Source organism: Orcinus orca, chromosome 8 (genome assembly GCF_937001465.1).
Source record: "Orcinus orca chromosome 8, mOrcOrc1.1, whole genome shotgun sequence".
Taxonomy (NCBI): domain Eukaryota; kingdom Metazoa; phylum Chordata; class Mammalia; order Artiodactyla; family Delphinidae; genus Orcinus; species Orcinus orca.
Genome location: NC_064566.1, coordinates 830,151 through 856,585, shown reverse-complemented (window position 1 = coordinate 856,585; position 26,435 = coordinate 830,151). Strand labels below are relative to the sequence as shown.

Here is a 26,435-nt window from a genome sequence, read left to right as displayed (position 1 = left end):
TGTAGAGGTGGCCACAGTGGTGGCTGTGGCAGTGGGGGCTGTGGCAGTGGTTGCGGTGGCAGTGGGAGCCATAGGGGTGGCCACAGTGGGGGCTGTGGCAGTGGGGGCTGTGGCAGTGGAGGTGGTGCCAATGGGGGCTGTGGCAGTGGAGGTGGTGGCAGTGGGAGCTGTAGAGGTGGCACTGGGGGCTATGGCAGTGGATGCGGTGGCAGTGGTGGCTGTGGCAGTGGATATGGTGGCAGTGGGAGCTGTAGAGGTGGGAGTGGTGTCTGTGGCAGTGGGGGTGGTGACCGTGGGGGCTGTGGCAGTGGGAGCTGTAGAGGTGGCAGTGGTGACTGTAGCAGTGAATGTGGTGGCAGTGGGGGCTGTAGCAGTGGATGTGGTGGCAGTGGGGGCTGTGGCAGTGGAGGTGGCAGCAGTGGGGGCTGTAGAGGTGGCCACAGTGGTGGCTGTGGCAGTTGGGGCTGTGGCAGTGGTTGCGGTGGCAGTGGGAGCTGTAGAGGTGGCCACAGTGGTGGCTGTGGCAGTGGGGGCTGTGGCAGTGGAGGTGGTGCCAATGGGGGCTGTGGCAGTGGATGCGGTGGCAGTGGTGGCTGTGGCAGTGGATATGGTGGCAGTGGGAGCTGTAGAGGTGGCACTGGGGGCTATGGCAGTGGATGCGGTGGCAGTGGTGGCTGTGGCAGTGGAAATGGTGGCAGTGGGAGCTGTAGAGGTGGGAGTGGTGGCTGTGGCAGTGGGGGTGGTGACCGTGGGGGCTGTGGCAGTGGGAGCTGTAGAGGTGGCAGTGGTGACTGTAGCAGTGAATGTGGTGGCAGTGGGGGCTGTAGCAGTGGATGTGGTGGCAGTGGTGGCTGTGGCAGTGGATGTGGTGGCAGTGGTGGTGGGGGACGTGGGCTCCCCACAGTGGCTGTACCCACAGCACAGCACGCGGATTTTGTAGTTGTAGCACATCTTGAACAGGCCCACCTGCTCGTCGTTCCTGCAGACCAGGCCGAAGCTGACGTCACAGTGCACGCGCTGATTCAGCTCCTCCAGCCTCATGTTGGGGAAGTTTTCGGCCTGGCACTCTATGCCCTGGGGCTGCTCGCACACGGCCCCTCCCGCACGCCTGATCTTGTCGTAGGACTCGACGTCCCCTCCGGCCTCTTCGGACTTGGGGTAGTCCTCATCAAACCACTCTGTCCACTGGCAGCGGGGCTCACAGGTGGTGGTGGCTGTCGGCACCGGGATTCCCGACGTGCTGGTCTCAGGGTGTGAGATGGACAGCGGGCCCGCGGAGGTGGTGGTCGTGGGGGCTGTGGCAGTGGAGATGGTGGCAGTGGATGTGGTGGCAGTGGGGGCTGTGGCAGTGGTTGCGGTGGCAGTGGGAGCTGTAGAGGTGGCCACAGTGGTGACTGTAGCAGTGGATGCGGTGGCAGTGGGGGCTGTGGCAGTGGAGATGGTGGCTGTGGGGGCTGTGGCAGTGGGAGCTGTAGAGGTGGGAGTGGGGGCTGTGGCAGTGGATGTGATGGCAGTGGGGCCTGTGGCAGTGGAGGTGGTGGCAGTGGGAGCTGTGGCAGTGGAGGTGGTGGTCGTGGGGGCTGTGGCAGTGGATGTGGTGGTAGTGGATGTGGTGGCAGTGGGGGCTGTGGCAGTGGTTGCGGTGGCAGTGGGAGCTGTAGAGGTGGCCACAGTGGTAGCTGTGGATGTGGTGGCACTGGGGGCTGTGGCAGTGGATGTGGTGGCAGTGGGGGCTGTGGCAGTGGAGGTGGTGCCAATGGGGGCTGTGGCAGTGGAGGTGCTGGCCGTGGGGGCTGTGGCAGTGGAAGTGGTGGCCGTGGGGGCTGTGGCAGTGGATGTGGTGGCAGTGGGGGCTGTGGCAGTGGATGTGGTGGCAGTGGGGGCTGTGGCAGTGGATGTGGTGGCAGTGGGGGCTGTGGCAGTGGAGGTGGTGGCAGTGGGGGCTGTAGAGGTGGCCACAGTGGTGGCTGTGGCAGTGGGGGCTGTGGCAGTGGATGTGGTGGCAGTGGGAGCTGTAGAGGTGACCACAGTGGTGGCTGTAGCAGTGGATGCGGTGGCAGTGGAGGCTGTGGCAGTGGAGGTGGCGGCAGTGGGGGCTGTAGAGGTGGCCACAGTGGTGGCTGTGGCAGTGGGGGCTGTGGCAGTGGTTGCGGTGGCAGTGGGAGCTGTAGAGGTGGCCACAGTGGTGGCTGTGGCAGTGGGGGCTGTGGCAGTGGAGGTGGTGCCAATGGGGGCTGTGGCAGTGGAGGTGGTGGCACTGGGGGCTGTGGCAGTGGAGGTGGTGGCAGTGGGAGGTGTAGAGGTGGCACTGGGGGCTATGTCAGTGGATGCGGTGGAAGTGGTGGCTGTGGCAGTGGATATGGTGGCAGTGGGAGCTGTAGAGGTGGGAGTGGTGTCTGTGGCAGTGGGGGTGGTGACCGTGGGGGCTGTGGCAGTGGGAGCTGTAGAGGTGGCAGTGGTGACTGTAGCAGTGAATGTGGTGGCAGTGGGGGCTGTAGCAGTGGATGTGGTGGCAGTGGGGGCTGTGGCAGTGGAGGTGGCAGCAGTGGGGGCTGTAGAGGTGGCCACAGTGGTGGCTGTGGCAGTGGAGGTGGTGGCAGTGGATGTGGTGGCAGTGGGAGCTGTAGAGGTGGCCACAGTGGTGGCAGTGGAGGTGGTGGCCGTGGGGGCTGTAGAGGTGGCCACAGTGGTGGCTGTGGCAGTGGAGGTGGTGGCCGTGGGGGCTGTGGCAGTAGAGGTGGTGGCAGTGGAGGCTGTGGCAGTGGAGGTGGTGGCAGTGGCGGTGGTGGCCATGGGGGCTGTGGCCGTGGGGGCTGTAGAGGTGGCCACAGTGGTGGCTGTGGCAGTGGAGGTGGTGGCCGTGGGGGCTGTGGCCGTGGAGGTGGTGGCCGTGGGGGCTGTGGCCGTGGGGGCTGTGGCAGTGGTGGCTGTAGAGGTGGCCGCAGTGGTGGCTGTGGCAGTGGAGGTGGTGGCCGTGGGGGCTGTGGCAGTGGATGCGGTGGCAGTGGTGGTGGGGGACGTGGGCTCCCCGCAGTGGCTGTACCCACAGCACAGCACGCGGATTTTGTAGTTGTAGCACATCTTGAACAGGCCCACCTGCTCGTCGTTCCTGCAGACCAGGCCGAAGCTGACGTCACAGTGCACGCGCTGATTCAGCTCCTCCAGCCTCACGTTGGGGAAGTTTTCGGCCTGGCACTCTATGCCCTGGGGCTGCTCGCACACGGCCCCTCCCGCACGCCTGATCTTGTCGTAGGACTCGACGTCCCCTCCGGCCTCTTCGGACTTGGGGTAGTCCTCGTCAAACCACTCTGTCCACTGGCAGTGGGGCTCACAGGTGGTGGTGGCTGTCGGCACCGGGATTCCCGACGTGCTGGTCTCAGGGTGTGAGGTGGACAGCGGGCCCATGGAGGTGGTGGTCGTGGGGGCTGTGGCAGTGGAGGTGGTGGCAGTGGGGGCTGTAGAGGTGGCCACAGTGGAGGCTGTGGCAGTGGAGGTGGTGGTCAGGGGGGCTGTGGCAGTGGAGGTGGTGGCAGTGGATGTGGTGGCAGTGGGGGCTGTGGCAGTGGAGGTGGTGGCAGTGGGGGCTGTAGAGGTGGCCACAGTGGAGGCTGTGGCAGTGGAGGTGGTGGCAGTGGGAGCTGTAGAGGTGGTCACAGTGGTGGCTGTGGTAGTGGATGTGGTGGCACTGGGGGCTGTGGCAGTGGATGTGGTGATAGTGGGGGCTGTGGCAGTGGATGTGGTGGCAGTAGGGCCTGTGGCAGTGGAGGTGGTGGCAGTGAGAGCTGTAGAGGTGGCCACAGTGGTGGCTGTGGCAGTGGAGGTGATGGCCGTAGGGGCTGTGGCAGTGGGAGCTGTAGAGGTGGCAGTGGGGGCTGTGGCAGTGGAGGTGGTGCCAATGGGGGCTGTGGTAGTGGATGTGGTGGTCGTGGGGCCTGTGGCAGTGGAGGTGGTGGCAGTGGGGGCTGTAGAGGTGGCCACAGTGGGGGCTGTGGCAGTCGAGGTGGTGCCAATGGGGGCTGTGGCAGTGGATGTGGTGGCAGTGGGAGCTGTAGAGGTGGCCACAGTGGTGACTGTAGCAGTGGATGCAGTGGCAGTGGGGGCTGTGGCAGTGGGAGCTGTAGAGGTGGTCGTGGGGGCAGTGGCAGTGGATGTGATGGCAGTGGGGCCTGTGGCAGTGGAGGTGGCAGCAGTGGGAGTTTTGGCAGTGGAGGTGGTGGTCGTGGGGGCTGTGGAGGTGGTGGCAGTGGATGTGGTGGCAGTGGGGGCTGTGGCAGTGGGTGCGGTGGCAGTGGGAGCTGTAGAGGTGGCCACAGTGGGGGCTGTGGATGTGGATGCGGTGGCAGTGGAGGCCGTGGCAGTGGAGGTGGCAGCAGAGGTGGCTGTAGAGGTGGCCACAGTGGTGGCTGTGGCAGTGGAGGTGGTGGCCGTGGGGGCTGTGGCAGTGAGAGCTGTAGAGGTGGCCACAGTGGTGGCTGTGGCAGTGGAGGTGGTGGCCGTGGGGGCCGTGGCAGTGGATGCAGTGGCAGTGGTGGCTGTAGAGGTGGCCGCAGTGGTGGCTGTGGATGTGGTGGCAGTGGTGGTGGGGGACGTGGGCTCCCCACAGTGGCTGTACCCACAGCACAGCACGCGGATTTTGTAGTTGTAGCACATCTTGAACAGGCCCACCTGCTCGTCGTTCCTGCAGACCAGGCCGAAGCTGACGTCACAGTGCACGCGCTGATTCAGCTCCTCCAGCCTCACGTTGGGGAAGTTTTCGGCCTGGCACTCTATGCCCTGGGGCTGCTCGCACACGGCCCCTCCTGCACGCCTGATCTTGTCGTAGGACTCGACGTCCCCTCCGGCCTCTTCGGACTTGGGGTAGTCCTCGTCAAACCACTCTGTCCACTGGCAGCGGGGCTCACAGGTGGTGGTGGCTGTCGGCACCGGGATTCCCGACGTGCTGGTCTCAGGGTGTGAGGTGGACAGCGGGCCCGCGGAGGTGGTGGTCGTGGGGGCTGTGGCAGTGGAGATGGTGGCAGTGGGAGCTGTAGAGGTGGCCACAGTGGAGGCTGTGGCAGTGGAGGTGGTGGTCGGGGGGGCTGTGGCAGTGGAGGTGGTGGCAGTGGATGTGGTGGCAGTGGGGGCTGTGGCAGTGGTTGCGGTGGCAGTGGGAGCTGTAGAGGTGGCCACAGTGGTGACTGTAGCAGTGGATGCGGTGGCAGTGGGGGCTGTGGCAGTGGAGATGGTGGCTGTGGGGGCTGTGGCAGTGGGAGCTGTAGAGGTGGGAGTGGGGCCTGTGGCAGTGGAGGTGGTGGCAGTGGGAGCTGTAGAGGTGGTCACAGTGGTGACTGTAGCAGTGGTGGCTATGGCAGTGGGGGCTGTAGAGGTGGCCACAGTGGTGGCTGTGGCAGTGGGGGCTGTGGCAGTGGGGGCTGTGGCAGTGGAGGTGGTGCCAATGGGGGCTGTGGCAGTGGAGGTGGTGGCACTGGGGGCTGTGGCAGTGGATGCGGTGGCAGTGGTGGCTGTGGCAGTGGATATGGTGGCAGTGGGAGCTGTAGAGGTGGGAGTGGTGGCTGTGGCAGTGGGGGTGGTTACCGTGGGGGCTGTGGCAGTGGGAGCTGTAGAGGTGGCCACAGTGGTGACTGTAGCAGTGGATGCAGTGGCAGTGGGGGCTGTGGCAGTGGGGGCTGTAGAAGTGGCCACATTGGTGGCTGTGGCAGTGGGGGCTGTGGCAGTGGTTGCGGTGGCAGTGGGAGCTGTAGAGGTGGCCACAGTGGGGGCTGTGGAAGTGGATGCGGTGGCAGTGGAGGCCGTGGCAGTGGAGGTGGTGACCGTGGGGGCTGTGGCAGTGGGAGCTGTAGAGGTGGCCACAGTGGTGGCTGTGGCAGTGGAGGTGGTGACCGTGGGGGCTGTGGCAGTGGGAGCTGTAGAGGTGGCCACAGTGGTGGCTGTGGCAGTGGGGGCTGTGGCAGTGGATGTGGTGGCAGTGGGAGCTGTAGAGGTGACCACAGTGGGGGCTGTAGCAGTGGATGTGGTGGCAGTGGAGGCTGTGGCAGTGGAGGTGGCGGCAGTGGTGGCTGTAGAGGTGGCGGCAGTGGTGGCTGTGGCAGTGGAGGTGGTGGCCGTGGGGGCTGTGGCAGCAGAGGTGGCCACTGTGGCAGTAGCAGCAGTGGAGGTGGCTGCAGTGGTGACTGTAGCAGTGGCCACAGTGGTGGCTGTGGCAGTGGAGGTGGTGGCCGTGGGGGCTGTGGCAGTGGTGGCTGTGGCAGTGGAGGTGGTAGCAGTGGGGGCTGTAGAGGTGGCGGCAGTGGGGGCTGTGGCAGTGGAGGTGGTGGCCGTGGCGGCTGTGGCAGTGGATGCGGTGGCAGTGGTGGTGGGGGACGTGGGCTCCCCGCAGTGGCTGTACCCACAGCACAGCACGCGGATTTTGTAGTTGTAGCACATCTTGAACAGGCCCACCTGCTCGTCGTTCCTGCAGACCAGGCCGAAGCTGACGTCACAGTGCACACGCTGATTCAGCTCCTCCAGCCTCACGTTGGGGAAGTTTTCGGCCTGGCACTCTATGCCCTGGGGCTGCTCGCACACGGTCCCTCCCGCACGCCTGATCTTGTCGTAGGACTCGACGTCCCCTCCGGCCTCTTCGGACTTGGGGTAGTCCTCGTCGAACCACTCTGTCCACTGGCAGCGGGGCTCACAGGTGGTGGTGGCCAGGACCACAGAGTTGCTGCCCACTTGGGTCACGGTTGAGGCGGACTTGGTGGTTGGGGTCTGTGAGGTGGAGGCCACCGTGGACAGGAGGGAGGTTCCTCTGGTGGGTGTGGTCTGGGTGGAGGTGGGCAGGGGCTGGGAGGATGGCCGCTGGCTGGTGCCCGGGGCCAGGCTGGTGCTGCAGGGCACGTAGTCGCAGCAGAGGACCCTCAGCTCGTAGTTGTGGCAGAGCGGGGGGTTCTGGTCACTGTTGAGGCAGGTCAGCCCCCGGGCCTGGCCACACTCCACCCTCTGACCCAGCTTCTCCAAAGGCATATCTGGGAACTGCTGGGCCCGGCACTCGACATGCGCTGGGGCCGGGCAGAACTGGTAGCCCCTCTGCCTCAGGTTCTCGAATGTCTCGAAGTCGCCCCCTTCCATGCCCGGCTCTGGACGTCCACTGTCGTACCAGTCGGACCAGCGGCAATGCTCCCGCACGCACACGGTGGAGGGTGTGGGGACCGAGCCTGTGGGTGGGGTGCCAGGGTCCCCATCAGCCTCCTCTGCATCCTCGCCAGCCCAGAGGAGAGGTGACTCATGTCCCCTTGCCCCAGCGTTGGCCCCGGGCCATCCTTTGCACCCAGGACACCTGTGCCAGGTGCCCACTGGGTTCTCCCTTGGCACCCAGACCATCACCGGGGTCAGGGGCTCTGGTGAGTGAGGCAGGACCAGTGGTGTGTCTGCCAGGCTTACCCGTGGTGGACGGCGGAGCCGCAGTGCTGGTGAAGGTGAAGGGCGTTGTGGGCGTGGTTCCGGGACACTCCTCGGCCTTTCGGACGATGGTTCCATTGTCTCTGCAGATGGCAATCAGGCAGGCGCCCAGCCCATCGGTCGTGTTGTAGATGACGTCTCCATAGGCATAGGTTCTGCCCTCGTAGGTGCACGTACAGGCTGGAGACGGACAGGTACGGGGCTCGTTCAGAGCCCCCAGCCCCCATCCCTCAAACCAACAGGCCCCCGCTTACCCGCAGGGCTGTACGTGCACTGGAGGCCTCTGGAGGTGCAGTCGCTGGGAGGGAGAGAGAGAAGCGCTGAGGGCCAGCAGGGCGCAGGCCTTACTGTGTGCGCCCGGCCCTGCTTCCTGTCCTCCCAGACCCCACCCCCGCTCCGCCACTGGCTCACCAGCTCCGGCAGTTCTCCGCCGTGGGGACCCTGGTGCCGGCATCATAGTAGTTTCCATCCTCGTCGTAGCAGCCCTCACACTGGGCCACGCACTTCATCTGGTCCTCATTGAAGAATGGCTTGCTGGGTGGGCACTTTGGGTAGCAACCTGGGGCGGGCACAGGGCAGGGAGAACACTCCCCTCTCAGGCCAGGCGGTGGGGCTGCCCCGGCCGCCACCCATCTCTGTCCCCCCGTCCCGAGGGTGGGCATGGGGAGGCAGGAGCCCCCTTGCCCCGCTGCCTGCACGCTGTGCTGGGGTGACGAGGCATGGCCTCCCCGGAACAGCCTGCCCTCACCTTCCAGGCCTGGCAGGTCCATCAGGCAGTGCCCGCGGGGATTCCGGCAGGTCCTCAGGCAGGGGGCCCCGCAGGGCTGGTAGTGCCACTCGCACTCCCCTTGGGGGTTGTAGTAGTCGCAGAACAGGGCTGAGCGAGGGGGAGAGAGGCTGTGGGCGCCCGCCGGGCCCCGTCACCTCACTCCTCCCAGGTCCGAGGGGTCTCAGGGCCTGCCCCCCAAATTCCTGTCCCCCGCTGAGCCATCCCATTTGGGGGCGACCTGTCTGTCTGGTTTGTACGCACACGAACGTGAGCACATGCGTGTAGTACACACGTGTCACGTGACCTTGTGTGTGCATGCGTGCCCGTCAGGCCCCAGAGCTGGTGCAGCTGCACCTCATGCCGCCACCATGGACAGAGCCCGACTCACGGCAGATGTCCGGGGTCCGCCAGGACACGCACACGCCCGCGTCGCGGCAGGCCTGGGCGTAGGCGGCCACGGCCGTGCAGAAACACTCGCAGTCGCCCCCCGAGTCGCAGGCGCACGCGTCGCTCACGCAGGCCTCGTAGTACCTGGTGGAGTCGACCTGGGGGGTGGGGTCTGCTCAGTGAGAAGAGCCAGTCCCCGGCCCCTGGGCAGCCAGCAACCCCCCACCTGCCGTCTGCGGTGCGCCCACCTGGGCACCCACCCCTCCTCCCTCGCCTCTGCTCCGCCACTCACTCAGCTGTAGGCCAGCCCTCCCTGTGACCGTGCTGTGACCTGTCCTGGCAAACGGGGTGCTGTCTCCTCAGGGTGAGGGGGTGCCCCCCGCTCCTCCCTCCCGGGTGGCAGAGACCAGGGCCACCATGTCTCGCATCTGCCACCACGGGCGGCACCGTCTGAGGTGGAGACTGCTGTGTCAGGTGCACAAAGGACTTTCTGAGCCAGCAGGCAGGGCACCCGGGGTGCGGGTGGGGGCTGCGAGCCCGGCGGGACGCGAGGCCTCACGCAGGCTGGCCAGCGTCAGCCGCGGACCAGTCCCACTACGCCGCCTGCTCGACCCCCGCGAGTCCCGGATCACGAGACCGAGTCGGTGAGTGGGCCCTGCGGTCCTTGTTAAGTAGCAGGAAGGGCTTCGGGGAAGGCTCTCAGGCCGTGGCAATGCTCCGCTTCCGTGGGGCCCGGCTGGGCTGAGGCCCCCTGAGGTTTCTGTCCGTGCTGGGGGCTGGCGGCTCAGGGAATGTGGGGGAGGACCGAGAGGTGACATTGAGGTCCTCCCTGGGTGGCTCGCAGCCCCGTTTCCAGGGGATGAGACTGAGTGCCATCAGGGAAAGCAGAGCAGGACTGGGGACGTGGGCACCTGCCTGGTGGGAGGTCCACACAGTGTGCCGTGTACAATGGTCAGGGTCAAGGCCGTCTTCGGAGGACAGGCCTGGGCCAGACCCGGGTCCCTCCAGGAGGGAAGGAGGCAGCCCCAGCACCCGCTTGGCCCACCTGAGAATGGCAGGCGCTGAAGGTGGCGCTGTTGATGATGCTGCACTGCTTCTGGGCCCAGGACTTGCGGTACGGGTTGGCAGTGCAGGGGTCCCTGGGGGCCTGGGCGTCCGGGCAGGACGGGGAGAATTTCCAGCTGTTGCCGAACTCCAGCACGTCGCCCACCACGGACTGGCTCCGCGTGGTGAAGTCGTTGAGGGCGTTGTCGTCAAAGTTCCCGCACAGCCCGCAGACCCTCCCCTGCAGATGGACGCAGAGATGGGCACAGGGTGGGGCTGCATGGGGTGGCCTGAGGGAGCAGCACAGAGCCTGGCCTGGGAGGCGTGACTGCAGCCCACCCTATTCCCCCAGGCAGCACCCAGTGAACTTTCAGGAAGGCGGGGTGCACGAGGAGTCCTGCAGTGGGCAGGAAGGCAGGTGGGCAGGTGGATAGGCAGGTGGACAGGCGGATAGATGGGCAGGTAGACAGGTAGAAAGGTAGGCAAGTGGACAGGCAGGTGGGCAGGTGGACAGGTAAACAGGTGGGCAGGCAGGTGGGCAGGTGGATAGGCAGGTGGGTAGGTAGACAGGTGGGCAGGTGGATAGGCAGGTGGGCAGGTAGACAGGTAAGCAGGTGGACAGGTAGGTAGGTGGACAGGTAGGCAGGTGGGCAGGTAGACAGTGGGGCAGATGGACAGGCAGGCAGGCCAGTGGACAGGTGGGCAGGCGGACAGGTGGGCAGGCAGGTGGGCAGGTAGACAGGTAAGCAGGTGGACAGAAAGGCAGGCAGACAGGCAGGCAGGCACCTGCTCCCCTATAGAACCTTAGCCCAGCGGGCATGGAACAGCTGAGTGCAGAGACCGGGAGCCACGAGCGCTTTCCAACCAGGACTGACACGCCCCCTGGTCGGTTTGGTCTCAACACGCCCCTTTGGGAAGCGGACATTGTGCACGGCCTCCCCAGCCCTCAGCAGTCTGTCAGCTGCCAGACTGCACTGCTGGGCCAGGTCTAGGAGCAAGAGCTCTGTCCCTCCCCAAGGGGGTCCCGCAGCCTGCCACCCCCACCTTGTACTCCTGGTGCAGCCGAATAAACACGCTGGTCTTCCGGTCCCAGGACACGACCACGCCACTGCGGGTCTCGACGGCCAGGTAGATGCCCATGTAACGGATCTTGTAGGGCAGGTCTCCGCCTGGCCCCCTCTGCACCACCTTGTAGGAACCCTCGTGGAGGATCAGCTCATAGTTCTGCAGAGGGGCATGGGGAGGCGGCGGCTGCAGGGAGCTGAGGGGCCAGCTTTGGGGCCGGAGCCCCCTTCCCCCCGTGGCCCAGGACAGGGGCTCTGTGGGTACTCAGGGTCCCAATGCATGGGGCTGGCGTTAGGAATGAGCCGGACTCCTGACACTGTCTGCGAACTTGAGGTGAGAGGCTGGGAGCCCGCAGAGGTGTGTGGCAAGTTGGGAGCTGTGGGCAAGCAGAGTGGGGCGGAGGGCACAGGAGCTGCAGGAGACCAGCCAGCCCCACCTCGGGCCTGCCGCCCATGCTTCTGCTGCCTTCCTCACGCCTCTCCCCACCTTTGGGGTGGGTGGGAAGCAGCCCCCAGTCAGCAGCTCTGCTCTCTGCACTGTGAACTCTGACCACCCTCTGCTAGAACTGGTCACCCCAGGTGTGGGGGGCTGAATGAAGGCCCCCCCAAAAAGACACGTCGAGTTCTAACCCCCAGAATCCGCAAATGTGCCCTCATTTGGAAAAAGGGTCTTTGCAGATGTGATGAAGTGAAGGATCTGGAGGTGAGACCGTCGTGGATTTAGGGAGGGCCCAGATCCAGGGACGGGGGTTGCTACCAGGTCAGACAGGGGAAAAGGACACAGAGAAGGGGCCGTGTGACGACAGAGCAGAGATCGGGGGGGACACAGTCACAAGCCAGGAGCCCCCAGAATCTGGATGAGGCAGGAAGGACCCTCGCCTGGAGCCTGTGGCGGGAGCCTGGCCTCAGAACCATGAGAGAATTAATTTCTCAGGTTGCAAGTCCCCGGGCTGTGGCTGTTACTGCGGCCCTGAGACCCGAGGCCACAGCTGGAGGTCCAGGGGCCCCGGCTGGGGCTCCAACGGGGCTGCAGAGGGAGGGGGATGGTCCCCAGGTGCCCCCACCTCCAGGAAGATCTTGATGGCCTTGGAGCAGGTGACGCCTGTGGTCCCGCAGGGGACGTTCTCGGTGACGACGCGGAAGCTCCCGTTGCTGGCGTCGTTGCCCGCACAGTAGTCCTGGGAAGGGGAGGAGAGGGACGTGGTCACGCTGGCCGGGGGCGGGCGAGGGGCCGTGTACCTGGGCCAGCATGTGCTGGCCGAGGGAGGGGGGCCGCGTACCTGGGCCAGCGTGTACTCACAGCTCCCCTCAAAGCTGTAGCGCTCGCCATCAAAGGTGATGAAGTGGCCGTCCCCGTAGGCCACGCAGGTGCCCAGGCAGGGCCGGCGGCTGCACTCCCACCTGCGGCCCCTGCAGGTGCTGCAGGGGAGGGGAGGTGATGCCCTGCTCAGGGGGCCGGGCCAGGAGACCACCTCACCAGGCAGCCGTGGCCGAGCCCGTCACGACTGTGACAAGGACGAGGACACAGTGCCTCTTCCATAAAACAGGAGTGCGGTGTGCCCCTCCCCAGGCTGGAGGGGTTAAATGGAGCAGGGAGCTCGGGGCACGCGGGATCTGACACCCCACCCCCGAGTTGGGCTCCTGTCTGCAGGCTCCCCTAACCCTTGGCGCCTGGGGTGCAGGGCCCACGGCCCTGAGGGCAGCTTCAACCGGCCCTGCCGTCTGCTGGGCAGAGAAGGCCAATCCCTGGGCACCTTCCAGAGGACGAACGGGCCACCCAGGGCCTTCCAGGCCTCAGCTCCTCTCCGGCCTCCTGCCAAGGACATCCTGACCGAGGCCCGCTCGGGCCGCTGCCCCTGTGGCCTCCGCCCACACCACCCCGTCCGCGGCCCCTCCACACACCAGGTGTTACAGTCGACCCTGATGGTCTCCCCAGGCTTGTAGGCGGCCTCGTTGTGCAGGCAGGGGCAGTCCTCCTCGGCCACACAGCCCCCGCTCCCATCGGCCAACAGCCCCGCAGGGCAGACGCAGCCCGACACGCAGCGCGTGCTGAACTGTGGACAGGCAGATGCCCATCAGCGGCTCGTCCGGCTCGGCTCGGGGACACCAAGGGGCAGGGGACGCTGCCCCCCACCCCTGGCCCCGGGCAGCACTGCCGTGCCCTCCCAGCTGACTCACACAGTCCACATCCAGCGCATGGCAGCTCCGCACACACTCGGCCCCGGGCGTGTCCGCGGAGGCGTTGCTACAGTCAAGGAACAGCATGGGGGCCACGCACCCTGAGGAGGAGACCACGCTGGGTGGGCCGCCCGGCCCGGCAGCAGCCCCTCCCCTTGGTCGTCGGGGGGTGGTGCGGGGCCCTGACGGGGGGAGGCCCGGGGCGGGGGTGGGTAGAACCTGTGCTCTGCTCCACGGCTCCCAGGCAGCTCAGCTTCCCGCTCACACATGAACTACAAGAGATGAGAACGATGGCCAGTCTGGGCAGCCGCCCGCTGCCCCACAGACCTCACCCAGATCTCGGCCGGCTGGGCCCCCGGGCCTTGTCATGAGGGGAGGGAGGCGCCTGCTCTGGGGTACGGTGAGGGCCCCAGATCCCCGCGAACGCACTGAGTGAATGAGCAGAGGTGCCAGGAAGGTACCTGGAGTCGGGCGGGAGGGGGTGGGGGAGGCCAGGACAGGGGTGCACCCAGGTGGGCCCTCCAGGGCACACACCGTGCCCCCCACGGGCCTCAGACCCTTGGAACACCTTCCCGGGCCAGAGGAGGGGTCCCTCTCAGAACGGCTATGGGGTGCACGGGCTGAACTTCCCTCCCCAGGGCGTCCTCTGTGTTTTAAAGTCCCCTGGGGGAGACACGGAGATCTTTGTGTGTGGAGCAGGCGGGTTGGGGGGCATGACATCGGGGAGGGGGTGACAGCGGGGAGGGGCCTCACCACACCACGCCGTTGTCGTGCAGGACCTCCCCTGGAGCCAGCACAGAGCCATGCGAGTAGCAGGGGCAGGCCTCGGCAGGCACGCAGCCACCGGTGTCGTCCAGGAAGTTGCCCGAAGGGCAGGTGCAGCCGTCCACGGGCACGAAGGCCACGTTGCAGGTGACATCGGCCTGGCTTAGGGAGCGGCAGGTGGGCTGGCAGCTGTCCACCACATAGGCGTAGCTCTGGGTCTTGGGGCAGCTGCTCATGTACTTGTCTGGGGGCCGGCAGGTTACATACAGGTCAGTAGCCGGGCAGCCCGTCCAGCCCCGCCTGACCACGTCCAAGCTGGGGCTGGAGCAGCCCGAGACTCGGCCTCCCCCCCGGCTGGGGTGGGGAGGCCTAAGGCTCTCGCCGAGGACAGGTGGTGGGGTGCGCCCCAGGGTCTCCGGTCCCCCCGCATCCCCACCCCGTGCCCCATCAAGCCGGCTGGCGGACACTCACTGCACACGCCGTCCCGCCAGCCAACGAGCAGCACGCCCCGGGCGGCGCAGGCCCGCACGTAGGAGGACAGGGCCGCGCACATGCAGTCCTCACTCTTCTCACAGTTGCACGTGTCAAACATGCAGTTCTGGGGGGGCATTGGGACGTCAGGGACCCCAGCCCACCAGGGACCCTTCTCTCTGTGTCCATCCTTCCTGGGACCCCCGTCTGGGCCAGGAGACAGAGGGCAGCGGGGCCTCCCGCAGGGAGCTTGGTGTAAGGCCACGGTGGGGTGGGTGGGAACATGCTGCTCTGAGGGATGGGAGAGGCCCGGCCAGGCTGAGGACAGGGTCCAAGGGAGGGGTCTCTGCGGGACCAGGACAGGGCTCGGCTTGAGTTCTAGACCCGTCATTGGCTGAGCTGCATGTGGGGGGAGACTGAAGGCCGGAGATGTCTGGAGGTGAGTTGGCTGGGAGGGTGCTGGCAGGGGGTGCAGCCCCCCAAAGTGGGCCTGGGTCTTCCAGCTGTGGACACACACTCCCGGGGGCTGGAGTCACTGAGCGTTAGAGCTTTGGCTTCCAGAGAAGCGGCCTGTGAGCCAACCGTCGGGTCGAGTTGTGTCCCCCCAAAGGATGTGTCCACGTCAGGACCCCAGGGCCTGTGAACGTGGCCCTGTTGGAAACAGGGTCTTTGCAGATGTGACAAAGTTAGGATGAGGTCATTAGGGTGGGCCTGGACCCACACACCTGGTGTCCTTATGGGAGAGCTTTGAACCCAGACACACAAGGAGGAGGCCACGAGGCAGAGGCTGGGGTGAGGCAGTGTCGTGGCCCCCAGAAGCAGGAGAGGCAGGAATGACCCCCGGGGGACCGTCTGCCAGCACCCTGATCTTAACCTTCAGGCTCCAGGACCTGGGCAGTGGGTAGATGCCTCCGGCTGTCAGCCCCCCCAGTCTGTGGCCCTTTGGTACGGCCGCCCCAGGCACCGAACACACCAGCAGTGGCCATGTCCCTAGAGTGGGATGCCCCTCGGCCACGGAGGTGTGGGCGGTGCTGAGAGAGGGAGCCGGGAGTGGGGCATGTCCTGCCCCCAGCACCCCACCCCACCCAGGGGCTGGCCGGGGGTCTCACCGAGTGGAAGGGCCCAGGGCTGATGACAGAGTGGCAGGACGAGAAGGCCCCAGCAGGGTCGGTCAGCACAGAGCACCAGCGCCGGGCGTAGTTCTCTGGGGAGGGCAGGCACGCGGACCGTCGTGGGCGCAGCTCAGCGGTCACTGGCGTTCCTCCCACACCTCCTCTCCTGCACCTGCCCACCCGCCCAGCCTCCACTCGGCATACGCAGGCCCTGTGGGGGCCGCTCCGCTGGGGGAACCGAACTGGAACTGGGGGCTCGCCAGCCGCGCTGCGTGGGCCCAGCTCACAGGGCAGCGGGCGCCCCCCCGGGGGTGGGCCTGCAGCCTGTCGGTGACCCCGCACCCCGCCCCACTCACCCCCCAGCCCCTGCCACCCTGGAGCCCGGGTGAGACAGACGGGCAGCTCCCAGGCCCGGCCGCAGGGTAACCCGAGGCCCCCCCACCTCCAGGCTGGGGATACCGTTCTCCACGCTGAGGGAGCAGGGGTCCTCAAAGCTGTTCTTGACGTTGGGGCAGGCGGCCTGGGTCTTCCAGCTGTTGGCGAAGGCGGCGGCCGTGCCCTCCACCACACCGCTGATGGTCCGGAAGTCGTCGGCCTGGTTCTGGTTGAAGTTCCCGCACAGGCCTGGGGGCGGGGGGGTGGGCATCAGCGGGCCGCCCAGCTCGGCCCAGGCTCCCGGGAGCCTGCGGGTCCTACAGGCACCACCACACCGTGGCCCCGCCGGAGAGCCCAACATCCCAGGATGTTGGTTCCAAAGCCATCTGCAGATGAGCCCTGGTGGGGGGGCGGGCAGCCCCCACACGAAACCCGCTGTGAGGGCAGCGTGTCCTGCTCTCCATCCTCCCGGCCCGCCTTCCGGGGCCGGGGTCCCTGCTGTGCCCGGGGAACCGCTGACTCCCCAGTCCCCGCCTCTGGCCTGACTGCCCCCCCCGCTCCCCCCCACCGCCCCGCCCCCAGCCCCCCAAGCCCACCGCTGGCCTCACCGCACATCTGGCCCTGGTAGGAGGGGTCCAGCCTGAGGAACACCTGCATGAGGGGCACCAGCTGCACCTGCAGCTGCAGCCCGAGGCCCGTCTGCACCAGGATGAAGAAGGATGACGGCCTGAAGACGGTGACGTTGGCTGCGGGTTGGGGGGGACGGTCAGAGGCCGCCGTGCTGACCAGCCAGGCCTGGGCCGAGGGCTCGGGGGGCTGCCCGGCAGGAACCCCGGCCGCCCCTCCAGGGCCCGGGAGCTGGGCAGGAGCTCGCGTGTGTGCTCGGGCCGTGACCACTGACGCTGCTGTGAGGCCGGGCACCGAGTGTGCGCCACACGGGTCCCCACGGAGTCACAGATGAGGCCCGTGACAGCCCCACCTTGCAGGTGGGAACCCAGCCCGGGGCCTTTCCGGGACTCCCAAGGCCACAGAGAGCTGGCTCGGTGGCGCCACCTAGAGGTCCCGCCTGGCCGCCGCAGGGCCCGTTCCCTGGGGGCCGCGTACCCACTGCCGCGGGCAGCTGCGTGTAGATGGAGTTCACGAACACCCCGCCGTTGGCCTGGACCTGGATGGTCTGGGGAGAGGAGGCGGGGCCGCGGTCAGCGCGGGGCGGAGCCCGGCCGGCCCGCCCGCGGAGGGCCGCTGCCACCGCCCCCAGCCGGGCCCTCACCGTGTCGCCTCCGCTCAACCACAGCGTCACCGTTCTGAGGCAGTTCTCGTTGTCCGTCAGGCCGCATTTCCGCAGCTCGGCCAGCACGGTGAGGGCGTTGCCTGCACATATCTGACGGCACAGAGCCCACCCGTGTCCTGGGTCGGCCAGCCCCCACCCCGGGCGGGAGGGACTGTGTGTGTGTGCTGCCCTGTGCCCAGGAAGCCCCTGCAGGGTCGGGGGCCTCTGGCACCTGGTCACCTCTGGGCAGCTTGTCCAGACCTGGGAGCGCCTTGGCCCCCATGAGTGTGAGCTTCCTCTCGGAATGGAACCCCAGGGGACTTCACCGCTCGGATGGCCGTCATGGAACCCCTCCTGGGGTGGAGGAGGACGGAGGGTCCCGGGAGGGCCCAGCAGGCGGGGCTCACCTTGGTTAGGACATAGTTGCAGTCCCCGTGCACGTCGTAGAGTTTCTCATCATAGGTGGAGATGTGGGACCCGCCCAGGACGGAGCAGATGCCCGGGCACAGGAGGTCCTGGCACTGCCATAGTCCCCCGGAGCAGGTGCTGGGGGGGGAGCCGTGACAGAGGGGCCATGGTGAGGGGGAGGTGAGCCCCACGTGGGGCAGGGGCGGGGCCGGCCGGGGGACATACCAGGAGCTGCAGCTGGTGGCGAAGGAGGCCCCCGGGGCGTAGGGGCGGCCGCCGTGCATGCAGGGGCACTGCCGCAGGGGCAGGCAGCCCGAGTGGGTGACGTCGTCCATCACCGTGCCTGGGGAGCAGCGGGGGGTGGGGGGCACAAGTGGTCAGCGGAGGCTGGGCTCAGGCGTTGGAAACACAGCAACCGGATGGGGACAAAGGCCCAGATAGGGGGCGGTCCCCAAGGGCCCGGAGGACCTGCCTTGGGGGCAGAAGCAGCCGTCGACGCAGTGGTCCTCGCAGAGCTGGGAGCGCTCAGGGTTGGAGCAGGTGTCCGCGCAGGGTGAGCCGCACTCCTGGTATTGCATGTTCAGGGGGCACGTCTGGGCTGTGGGGAGAAGGACAGGGCTTGGCCACAGGAAGCCACCCTGCTCCCACCTTCCATGTGCCACCAAGGGTCCCCAAAGGGGCGCCTCTTGCCCCATCTAGCCATCTTCTGAGTGAGGCGGAAGGGGAGAGGAGCGTGGGGCCCCGAGCCTCCGGGGGCAGCCCCCCCGCCCCCACCTGGGTTCAGGGGTGAGCCCAGCTCAGTGTGCCCAAGCCAGGTCCTCCCTCTGGGCCCTCGGGGGCCCGCAGGCCTTTCATATTCCCCTCTGATCTCCTGCCCATCCTCTCACCGTGGGCCCCCCGAGGGGCTCCACCTGCCCGGATCCCCAGCCAGATGCCAGGTGTCCTGCCTGAGGGTCGCCTCCCTCACACTCTCCCCAGGGACCCAGTGTGGGTGCAGGGCCTTGGGCTCCTCCCCAGTGCATGGGGGCACTCACGGCAGAGGTCAGGGCCCCTCCAGCTCTGCGGCTGTCCCCCGGCGTGGGCACACTGGCGAGAGTACTCCGCGAAGGTGGCACATGGGCAGGTGGGGCAGCGGCACAGGTCCTGGGTGCAGGTGGCCACGTACACCTCGGCATCCACCAGCCTGTGGCACTGAGCAAAGGCTGGGCCCAGCAGGGTGTGGCGACAGATGCCCTCCTGGTGAGACAGAGGCTGGAGGCTCTGTCCTCTGTGCGGTATTGGTGGGGACCCCAGCCCTGCAGCCTTCCCCCAGGCCAGGAAGCCCCCTTCCCCTGAGGTTCCAGCCGGCCAGCCAGCCACCTGCTTGCCCATCGTCCATCACGCATCCATCTTCTCATCCCTCCCTCCCTCCCTCCACCCATCTGTCCTTCCAGTCCTCTGTCCATCTGTCCATCCACATATCTATCCATCCATCCCTCCAGCCAGCCACCCATCCTTCTGCTCAACCACTGAGAACTTGCTACTGCTCTGTGCAGAGCTCTGCTTGGTGACCCACGGCCCTGGACTCCCTGCACCCACCCCGGGCTCCGGGACACACCTGCCCACAGTGCGCGTGCCCAGGACGGGTGCAGACCCCATGCTGGAGGCGGCTCAGAGAAGGGGGAGGCGGAGGTGCCCACGGTCAGCCAGCCCCAGCAGGGTCAGTGCCGACCTGTCGCTGACCGTCCCCCTTGTTCAGCCCCCACCCCTGACTAGCTTCAGTTCCCCAGTTAAGCCTCGTGGATTCTGCTGGTTTTGGGGATCCTGGAGCTGCTAGGCCACTTCCAAAGGCGGGGTCCTCCCAGCACATCAGAAGGGCTTTTGCTCTGGGCTTCCTGAGCGCCCCCCTCTTGGTGAGACTGTGTTTGGGGCGCACGTATTTGCAGGGGTTGCAGGCAGGCACTCACCTCATCTGTGCAGTTGTCAGCTGGGGAGGGCAGGGGGTCCTGGCACTGCTCCGTGGGCCCATCCAGCTTCTGCAGGTTCCCAAACTGTAGAGGGGTCAGCCTGGCATCTGCAGAGAGGAGGCACTCCATGCAGGGGCCCGGAGGGGCTCTGGGGGCAGAGCTCCCGCCCATGCTCAGGACCCCCGAAACTTCCCTCTGGGGCATCACTGGAAGCGTTGCCACCCCCCGATTTGCTCCCTGCCCAGCGTCCCGGCGAGGCCCCCACCCTGCGCCCCAGCCTCCCTGGGACCGTCCAGCCTGGGCTCGGCCACCTGCTGCGCACTCACTGTGGGCATAGAACTCGTTGATGGCCGGGAGTCCATTGAAGTCCCCGCACAGGCCGCAGGTCTGGTTGGCATACCTGGGGTCCAGCTCCAGCTGGGGGCGGGGGAGGGGCAGCTCTAGCTTCTGCAGGCCCACAGGGCCCCCAGCCCCCATCCACCCAGCTCCCGCAGGGGTGCCCCTGGGTGGGGAGGGCGTCGGGGTGGGCAGCCTCACCAGGGCGCTGTCCTCTCCGTTCCACGTGAAGGTTAGCATCAGCCGGATGTTGACCTTGACGTAGGCACTGCTCTCCTCCACCAGGAGGCCGGCGCGGCTGTAGGGCAGCTCCTCCCTGGGCCGGAAAGTTCGGTGCTCCCACAGGTCCAGCGCCCTCCCCGCCAGCTCTGAGCCCAGCCCACCCTGGAGCCTGGCCCCTCCACACCAGGGCAGGCTCACCGCCTCCCGTTGACCAGGATGGACCCGTTGGAGACCTCCAGTACCAGCCCCTGCGTCTTGAGGGTGATGTGGGTGACCGTGGGCCTGGAGCCCACCAGGCCGCGGCGGAGCTGGAGGTTGAAGTCCTCGTAGGCGGCACCGCAGTGCGCGGAGAAGACGTAGTTGCACAGCCCGGGGAAGCGGAAGACGTCGCCGTCGAAGGTCTTGTAGTGGAAGTCGCCCCACGTGCTGCACACCCGCCCGCCATGCGCCGTGTTCAGGGCTGTGGGGAGTGCGCGGTGGGGGAGGGCAGCCTTCCCTGGGACCAGGCCCCCGGTTTCGGGGTGGGGAGCCGCCGCCCCCTTCCTCACTCCCCTCTGCTCCGGATTCTCCCATTCCTCCGACACCAGCACCCGGGTCAGCCCCCAGCAGAACCATCTACAGGGATGGCTCCCAGCCACGCCCAAGGCCCAGCTCCAGCCAAGCTCCAGCTTCCCGGCTGCCCACACTGTCCCGGCTTTATCCCCAGGTCTGTGACCACCCCCTGAGGCTGGCAAACACCCCTGCCCCTGTGGGCAATGGGCGGCGACCACTTACAGCTCATGGTGGGGAAGCCAGTGATGGGCGGGATGAAGGTCACACGCCGGGCTGCAGAGTGAGCCGGGTCACACCCGAACATGGCCGGGCAGGGACCAGCCAGGACACCCCTTCCCCGGACTGCCGTCCTCCTCACTGGCTACCCCGGGGCAGCAGGGAGCCGCAGGCCAACCCTGGCCCAGCCAAGGGAGCCCAGGACTAACGCTGTCCCCTCCAGGACCCTATCCATCTGCCCAGGACACGCTCCTGCCCAGGTCTGTGTGTTTCCCCGATTGTGTGTGTGTGTGAGCATGCGAGTGTGTCCACGCCTGCGAGTGAGTGGGTGGGCATTCATGTAAGCACAGACGTGTGGGTGTGAACATGTGTGTGCACACGTGTGTGAGTGCATGTGAGCGTCTGAGCCCGTCCGCTCGGTGCCTTTGTTTTCTTAGACCCCCTCCGCTGTCCCGTCCTGTGGGCAGATGGGATCCAGGAGGGTCTCTATGTGGCACGTAGCTAATGTGGCAAAGGGTCCACCCCCCACCCCTGCCCAGATCCCCTGCCAGCTCCGTGTGGGGCCCTTTCTACCACTGTCCACCCTCTCACCGTTCATGGTAGCCTCCTGACTCGCCCAGCTCTGCTCCGCGCTGCCCTGGGTCTCTGTGGGAAAAGGGAACCGGAGTCCATGAGAAGCCTGACATCAGCCACCTGTCCCTTGGTCTCCAAGGGCTGCAGGATGGTGGCCACGTGAGCAGCACCCGATGCCGGGATGGGAGCTTCGGCAGGGAGCTGACCCGCCCTCCCCGTCTGCACCGCATCTCGCTGTGGCTCAGGGTAGAATGGAATCAGGAAAAGCTATTGGCCTCACTGACCCCAGGCCACCCCAGGGAGAGCGTTCGGCCCCATCCACACATCCCTCAGAGAAGGACAGAGCCTGGCTTTGTTGGGGAGAAGGACACACACGGCTGGGGAGGCTCCCGGGCGTCACTTAGCAGAAACCCAAGACCAGAGCCAGCTCCACCTTAGAACTACCAGCCGTGGCAGGTGGGAGGCCTGGGGGGGCCCAGTGCCGGCACGGCTCCCCAGGTCACCTGTGTGTCCCCCGCCACCAGGCACGGGTGCCCCCACAATCTTGATGGACAGGACTGTGCCCCCCTCCAGGCCCCTCTGTCTCAGGCTCAGGCTGGGGCATCCCACTCTTGGGCTAGCGCCTCCGAATTCCTTCATCACGTCTGTGGGGGTCTCCATGCTCGGCCGAAGCCGGCGCCTCCTCGGGAGTGGGAGGGGCAGCCCCAGGGGTCCCCATGTCCCCGGTGGCGCTGGGGCTCGGCTCCGCAGCTACCATGCCAGCCTCCACTCCCTGTGCGACTTTCCCGTCTGGGACACCGACATGGGAACCACAGGGACTGGCCTGGGATTTCTCTCTCCTCTTAAGGGCCCTAGTTGACTGCGTTTCCCAGAAGCGTGGCTGCTCCCCCGTCTGCCCCTGACCCCCGACCTGCGGCCCCTCCCGCGTGTGTCCGCTGTTGTACCCACCCCACGGTCGGGAAATCAGGGGGCTTCACACGGACAGGCTCACGTGGCACACCCTCCTTGGGCCAGGTGACGGCCCAGTGAGCCTGGGTCCAGCGCTTGGCCAGAGAAATGCCTGCTGTTGACCACCCCATCACGCTGTAGTCCGGTGCACATCGCCCTGATGGGAAGCACCCCCACGCAGGGCCCAACCTCACCCACCCCTAAGGGGGCTTCAGCCCAGGGGACACCCATCTGAGGCAGGAGATAGATGGGCTCCAGGCTAGATGTTTACAGCCAGCCTCCTGTTTACATTTCCCGAGGCAGGAGGCAGGTGGGCTCCAGGCTAGATATCTACATCCAGCCTCCCGTCTGCACTTGGAGATGGAAATAACAGGAACAGGGTAAAAAGCTGGACTTTGCTTCTGGTGGATGCTTTAAGGTAACAGTCATGGCAGGAGCAGAGAGGGGCTAACCCTTGTTTGAGGAAAAGATCAAGAGATCACGTATTTCCCATCCCTGGGGCAAGGGAGACACTGCACATGCGCAGAAAGGCTCCTTGGGGGTCAAAAAGGAGGGTGCGCCACCCCCTAATAGGTGATGCCAAGGCCTCCCATAGGCCTCTGGGCTGGGATCCATCTTGGCTAAAGGTTGCGCACACATGTTGGGGAGGGTCCTAGGGCGGTTAAGGGTGTGGAAAGGGAAACCGGATAATTGGCCAGAGGTAAACAGAGACCCGGAAGAACTGCCCTGTATGAATGACTTCACCGCCTCTTTCCTGGGGTCCTCCTCCTTGCGGGGGCGCCCACACCCTTTCTCTCTGGGGGAGGTGAGTGGTTAGGATTAGGGTATCTCTGCCTTGCTTCTGTCTTAACTAAACAAACTGTTTCTCTGTGAGCTCTCCCACAGGTTGTGCTGTGTCTCTAGTAATAAACTTTGTACCTGTTTTTACAGTTTTCGCCTCCCTGAGAAATGCATTTTCCAGTGGGGTCAAGGGCCAGGGAACCTTGCTTCTGGCCCTGAGCCCCTGGGGGACTAGCAGCTGGGATTCCTGGTTTTCATCCAGGCTGCCCAGGCCCACTTCCTGAGCAGGGAACTAGGTCTTGCTTCAAGCCACGGCTCACTGTTCCGTCTCCCAGCCCATGCCCGCCACGGCGCGCGTCTCCTTCTGACAGGAGCACAGACCCTTCCCAGGGATTTGCCCCCAGCCAGAGGGAGGGGAGTGGGCTGACGGCAGGCCTGCTGCCCCGGAGCTGAGGCAGGCTGGCCGGCCACCCAAACCGTGCGGGACCCCCACCGGGAGCTCCCACGGGAATGCCCCCCCCCCCCGCACCCAGCCCAGTTCGCCCTCCCAGAAAGGCGGCTTGGGGCAGGGGCTCTGGGAGACAACCCCCTCCCCTTCAGCACCTCCCTTTCACAGAGGGAGAGAGCCTCGGGCTGGTGCCCACCTGCCCAGACCCCCGAGCTTGGGCTGAGGTGCTGTAGAGGGGCTGCCGGAGCAGTCCATGGGGCCCGGGGACGGAGGGGTGGCCCCCGGTGGCCAGGGCTCCAGGCCAGCCCAGCTGGGTGTCACCGGCCGCCCCAGGCAGCATCTTTCGTGTTGACGGTAAGCGTTAGGGCTCTCGGTGCTTCCCCGGCTTGGAGTGCCACAGGGCCAGACAGGCGGCAGTCAGGTGAGGACGAGAAAGGCCGCAGGGCAGTTATAGCTCCAGGAGCAGAGCCGGCGCTGGGATGGGGCTGCCGTGATGGCCGTGACCCCGGGCCAGCCCAGAGGGCGGAGTGTGGGAGATGCAACCCTGCTGCTCTCCCTGCCGTCAGGCAGCTGTGCCGTCCCCTGCCCGCTCTGCTCTGGGGGCCTCACGGGAACCAGAGAGAACCCCCAGCCCAGTCTCCTCTCCCAGAGCCCCCCCAATCCCATCCCGGAGGCTGAGACCCTCAGTTTCCCCAGGGGGACCTAACTTCTCCCAACACAGGCTGGGTGCTCCGGGGGGGCCAGGAGTCTGGCGCGTGCAGGGCCCCACGGAGGACACGCTGTGCAGTGTCGGCAGGAGACACACAGGCGAGTGGCCTGCGGGGGCCGACGAGATGGAGTGAGGGGCTTAGGCCTTACCTGCTTTCTGCACCAAGGGCAGGACCACCAGGGCCCAGGCCAGGGCCCGGCACCCGCTCTGGGCACCCATCCTGAGGGCCAGCACGGCGGTGGGCTGGCGGCGAGGAGGGAGTGGGGCACGACGCTCGCTCCCCTGGGGGCCCTGGGGCTTATATAGCGGGAAGCCTTGGCCCTGTGCCCAGCTCCTGGGCCACGCAGGGTGCTGTCCTCTCCCCACGGCAGCCACGTGTGTTTGTTCTTGGGGAGGGGCCGTGGCACACAAGAGCCTAGAGGAGGAAGGATCTGCGGCTCTGGGCCCCAGAGGTGCAGGACCCCTCCCCCACGCCCCAGCCCGCCGCTTCTGAGATCAGGAGAGAAAGCGTGGACGGAGCCGGAGGGTGGTGCTAGCAAAGCCCCCACAAAGCAGGGCCGCCTCGGCCTGCCTGGGTCCCGCCTTGCTGCAGCCCCACCGCCCGCGATAGGACGGGGCCCGGGGAGGGTGCGGTGTGTGGGCAGCAGGCGGGCTCAGACCCCGGGGCAGCACCTCCCGGGAGCCTGGCTGAGGCGGTCAGGGGGGATTGGAGGGGAAGAGGCAGCCGTGGGGGAGCTGCCCAGAGGTGCTCACCACCCCATCCCCGAGGGGTGAGCAGGGGCTGCGAGGCCGTCACTCCACCTGGCGGGGGCGGCGGGGGTCCTGCTCACTGCGGGGTGTGCATGCCATGTATGGAGGGGGATACCAGTCTGCAGGCTCCCGGGGGTCCCAGAGCTCCCAGCTGTGCCAGCAGGACCCTGCCAGGCCTCTGGGCTCCTCTCTGTCACCAAGTTCAAACTCAAGGGGAAACTGAGGCCCTGAGGATGGACGCCCTGGCGCACATGCCGGGACTGGCCAAGGCAGGGCCGGGGGCTCCCAGCCTGGGTCCTGTTTGACCCTCGTCTCATGTCCAAGGCCGGCTGGTTAACCCCAGGGAAGGGGCACAGAGGAATCCCAGACCCACCTGGGGTCCCCGGCCAACGGCAGGCTGAGCAGGGACCCGTGTACAAAGTGATGTGGCCCCGGGGCCCCCCGCAGGGCTGACGGGGGGCACTGGGGGACCAGGGATGTCTAAACCCCAGTACCTGCCCCAAGCGGGAGCCACGAAGGCCTGCTCCCCCAACTGGTATGGCAGGTTTTGGGGGGGCCCTGGTCAGTGCAGCCCCCCAGCCACACTCCTCCCCCCCGTCCATTCCCTCCTCTGGCTCTGGCTCTCAGCCACTGGGCGTCCTCACCCCAAACCTGCTGTGTCTGAGCACAGGACGGCTGGGGGGCGGGGTGCACAGGCCCCCACCCCCACCCCCACCCTGCCCTCTGCCGTGCCCTCCGCCTTTGTCTTTCGGATAAGTCCGTTGAAGTGGAATTTCTGGGGAAAAGGGAAACCCCATCTTAAAGCTCTAAACGTCTTTTACCGACGTCATCCCCCCAGCTTGGCCAATGGCCCCACAGGTCCTGCGTCTCCTTTTGGTTCCTGGTGTCTTTGGGGCGTTTCCGGCACCGGCAGCAGCATGGGGGCTCCTGCAGACCTAGGCCCTGGGTCTCAGCTCAGGCTCAGACCCCACCCACTGCCCGCTTCTGGGACCCCAGGGCAGGCGCTCAGGCTGCCCTCCAGCTGTCCCTCCCCCATCCTCACTGTCACCTCCCGGCCTGGGGTGCGTGATCTCCAAAGTTCTCTTTCACAGCCAACCCAGTTGTCCCCTCCGCAGAGGGCACAGCTGGAGGGGCCTCTGGGGGAGGGCTGGGTGGGGCCCCTTGCAGAACAGGCCTGGAGGGTGCGCTGGACCCCTCCCTCCACCCTCCTAACCCCGCCCTCCCGAGCTCTCAGGCTGTGGCTGGGCCTGGCCTTCCTGCCCTCGCTCCAGGCCAACAGCCGGTGCTCGAGGCCGTGGCACCTGGTCCCTCATGTGGGTGGGGAGTGTACACAGCCCGGACCCCTGAATCCACCTGAAGGAAGGAAGGAAGCAGGGAATCTGGCCTCCCAGACTGAGCCCCCGTGCCCGCCTTCTCCCTGCTCCCGAAGCCTCAGCTCTCAATCTGTGCCCCTGGCCCAGAGCTGAGCTGGGCGCCTTCAAGGCTGGTACATCCCTCCGCCCGCCCTGGGTGGCCAGTACCACACAGCCATCAGAGGGGCCCCGCCAGCCCCAGTGCCCACGAAGGTCGGCCCCTCGCTCCGCACCCGCCAGCACCATGTGTGAGTAGCCTGGGCGCCTCGGCCCTCGAGGATGTTATCTCTTCAAGCTTCAAGGTTATCGTCTGCCCCCCACCA

General features: G+C 66.6%; 1 protein-coding gene across 1 annotated transcript in view; it reads right to left on the bottom strand.

The window, feature by feature from the left end:
- Positions 1-26,435, bottom strand: part of MUC5B (mucin 5B, oligomeric mucus/gel-forming) — a 53,587-nt gene that overhangs the window by 10,621 nt on the left and 16,531 nt on the right. The window contains exons 3-39 of the mRNA XM_049713415.1: positions 24,160-24,253; positions 21,768-21,914; positions 21,144-21,197; positions 19,983-20,553; positions 19,553-19,878; positions 19,227-19,333; positions 18,315-18,516; positions 17,753-17,878; positions 17,506-17,623; positions 17,280-17,418; positions 16,873-16,983; positions 16,707-16,776; positions 16,211-16,348; positions 15,687-15,851; positions 15,225-15,319; positions 14,116-14,242; positions 13,633-13,888; positions 13,099-13,151; positions 12,880-12,980; positions 12,604-12,755; positions 11,982-12,120; positions 11,766-11,879; positions 10,682-10,861; positions 9,639-9,878; positions 8,595-8,751; positions 7,849-8,314; positions 7,692-7,735; positions 7,420-7,617; positions 6,241-7,193; positions 4,602-5,010; positions 3,616-4,166; positions 2,743-3,375; positions 2,638-2,693; positions 2,464-2,522; positions 2,026-2,396; positions 1,786-1,793; positions 183-1,696 (exon numbers count right to left, since the gene is read on the bottom strand). Coding sequence (XP_049569372.1) covers positions 183-1,696; positions 1,786-1,793; positions 2,026-2,396; positions 2,464-2,522; positions 2,638-2,693; positions 2,743-3,375; positions 3,616-4,166; positions 4,602-5,010; positions 6,241-7,193; positions 7,420-7,617; positions 7,692-7,735; positions 7,849-8,314; positions 8,595-8,751; positions 9,639-9,878; positions 10,682-10,861; positions 11,766-11,879; positions 11,982-12,120; positions 12,604-12,755; positions 12,880-12,980; positions 13,099-13,151; positions 13,633-13,888; positions 14,116-14,242; positions 15,225-15,319; positions 15,687-15,851; positions 16,211-16,348; positions 16,707-16,776; positions 16,873-16,983; positions 17,280-17,418; positions 17,506-17,623; positions 17,753-17,878; positions 18,315-18,516; positions 19,227-19,333; positions 19,553-19,878; positions 19,983-20,553; positions 21,144-21,197; positions 21,768-21,914; positions 24,160-24,253 — 9,244 coding nt within the window. The remainder of the gene's footprint in view (positions 1-182; positions 1,697-1,785; positions 1,794-2,025; positions 2,397-2,463; positions 2,523-2,637; positions 2,694-2,742; positions 3,376-3,615; positions 4,167-4,601; positions 5,011-6,240; positions 7,194-7,419; positions 7,618-7,691; positions 7,736-7,848; positions 8,315-8,594; positions 8,752-9,638; positions 9,879-10,681; positions 10,862-11,765; positions 11,880-11,981; positions 12,121-12,603; positions 12,756-12,879; positions 12,981-13,098; positions 13,152-13,632; positions 13,889-14,115; positions 14,243-15,224; positions 15,320-15,686; positions 15,852-16,210; positions 16,349-16,706; positions 16,777-16,872; positions 16,984-17,279; positions 17,419-17,505; positions 17,624-17,752; positions 17,879-18,314; positions 18,517-19,226; positions 19,334-19,552; positions 19,879-19,982; positions 20,554-21,143; positions 21,198-21,767; positions 21,915-24,159; positions 24,254-26,435) is intronic.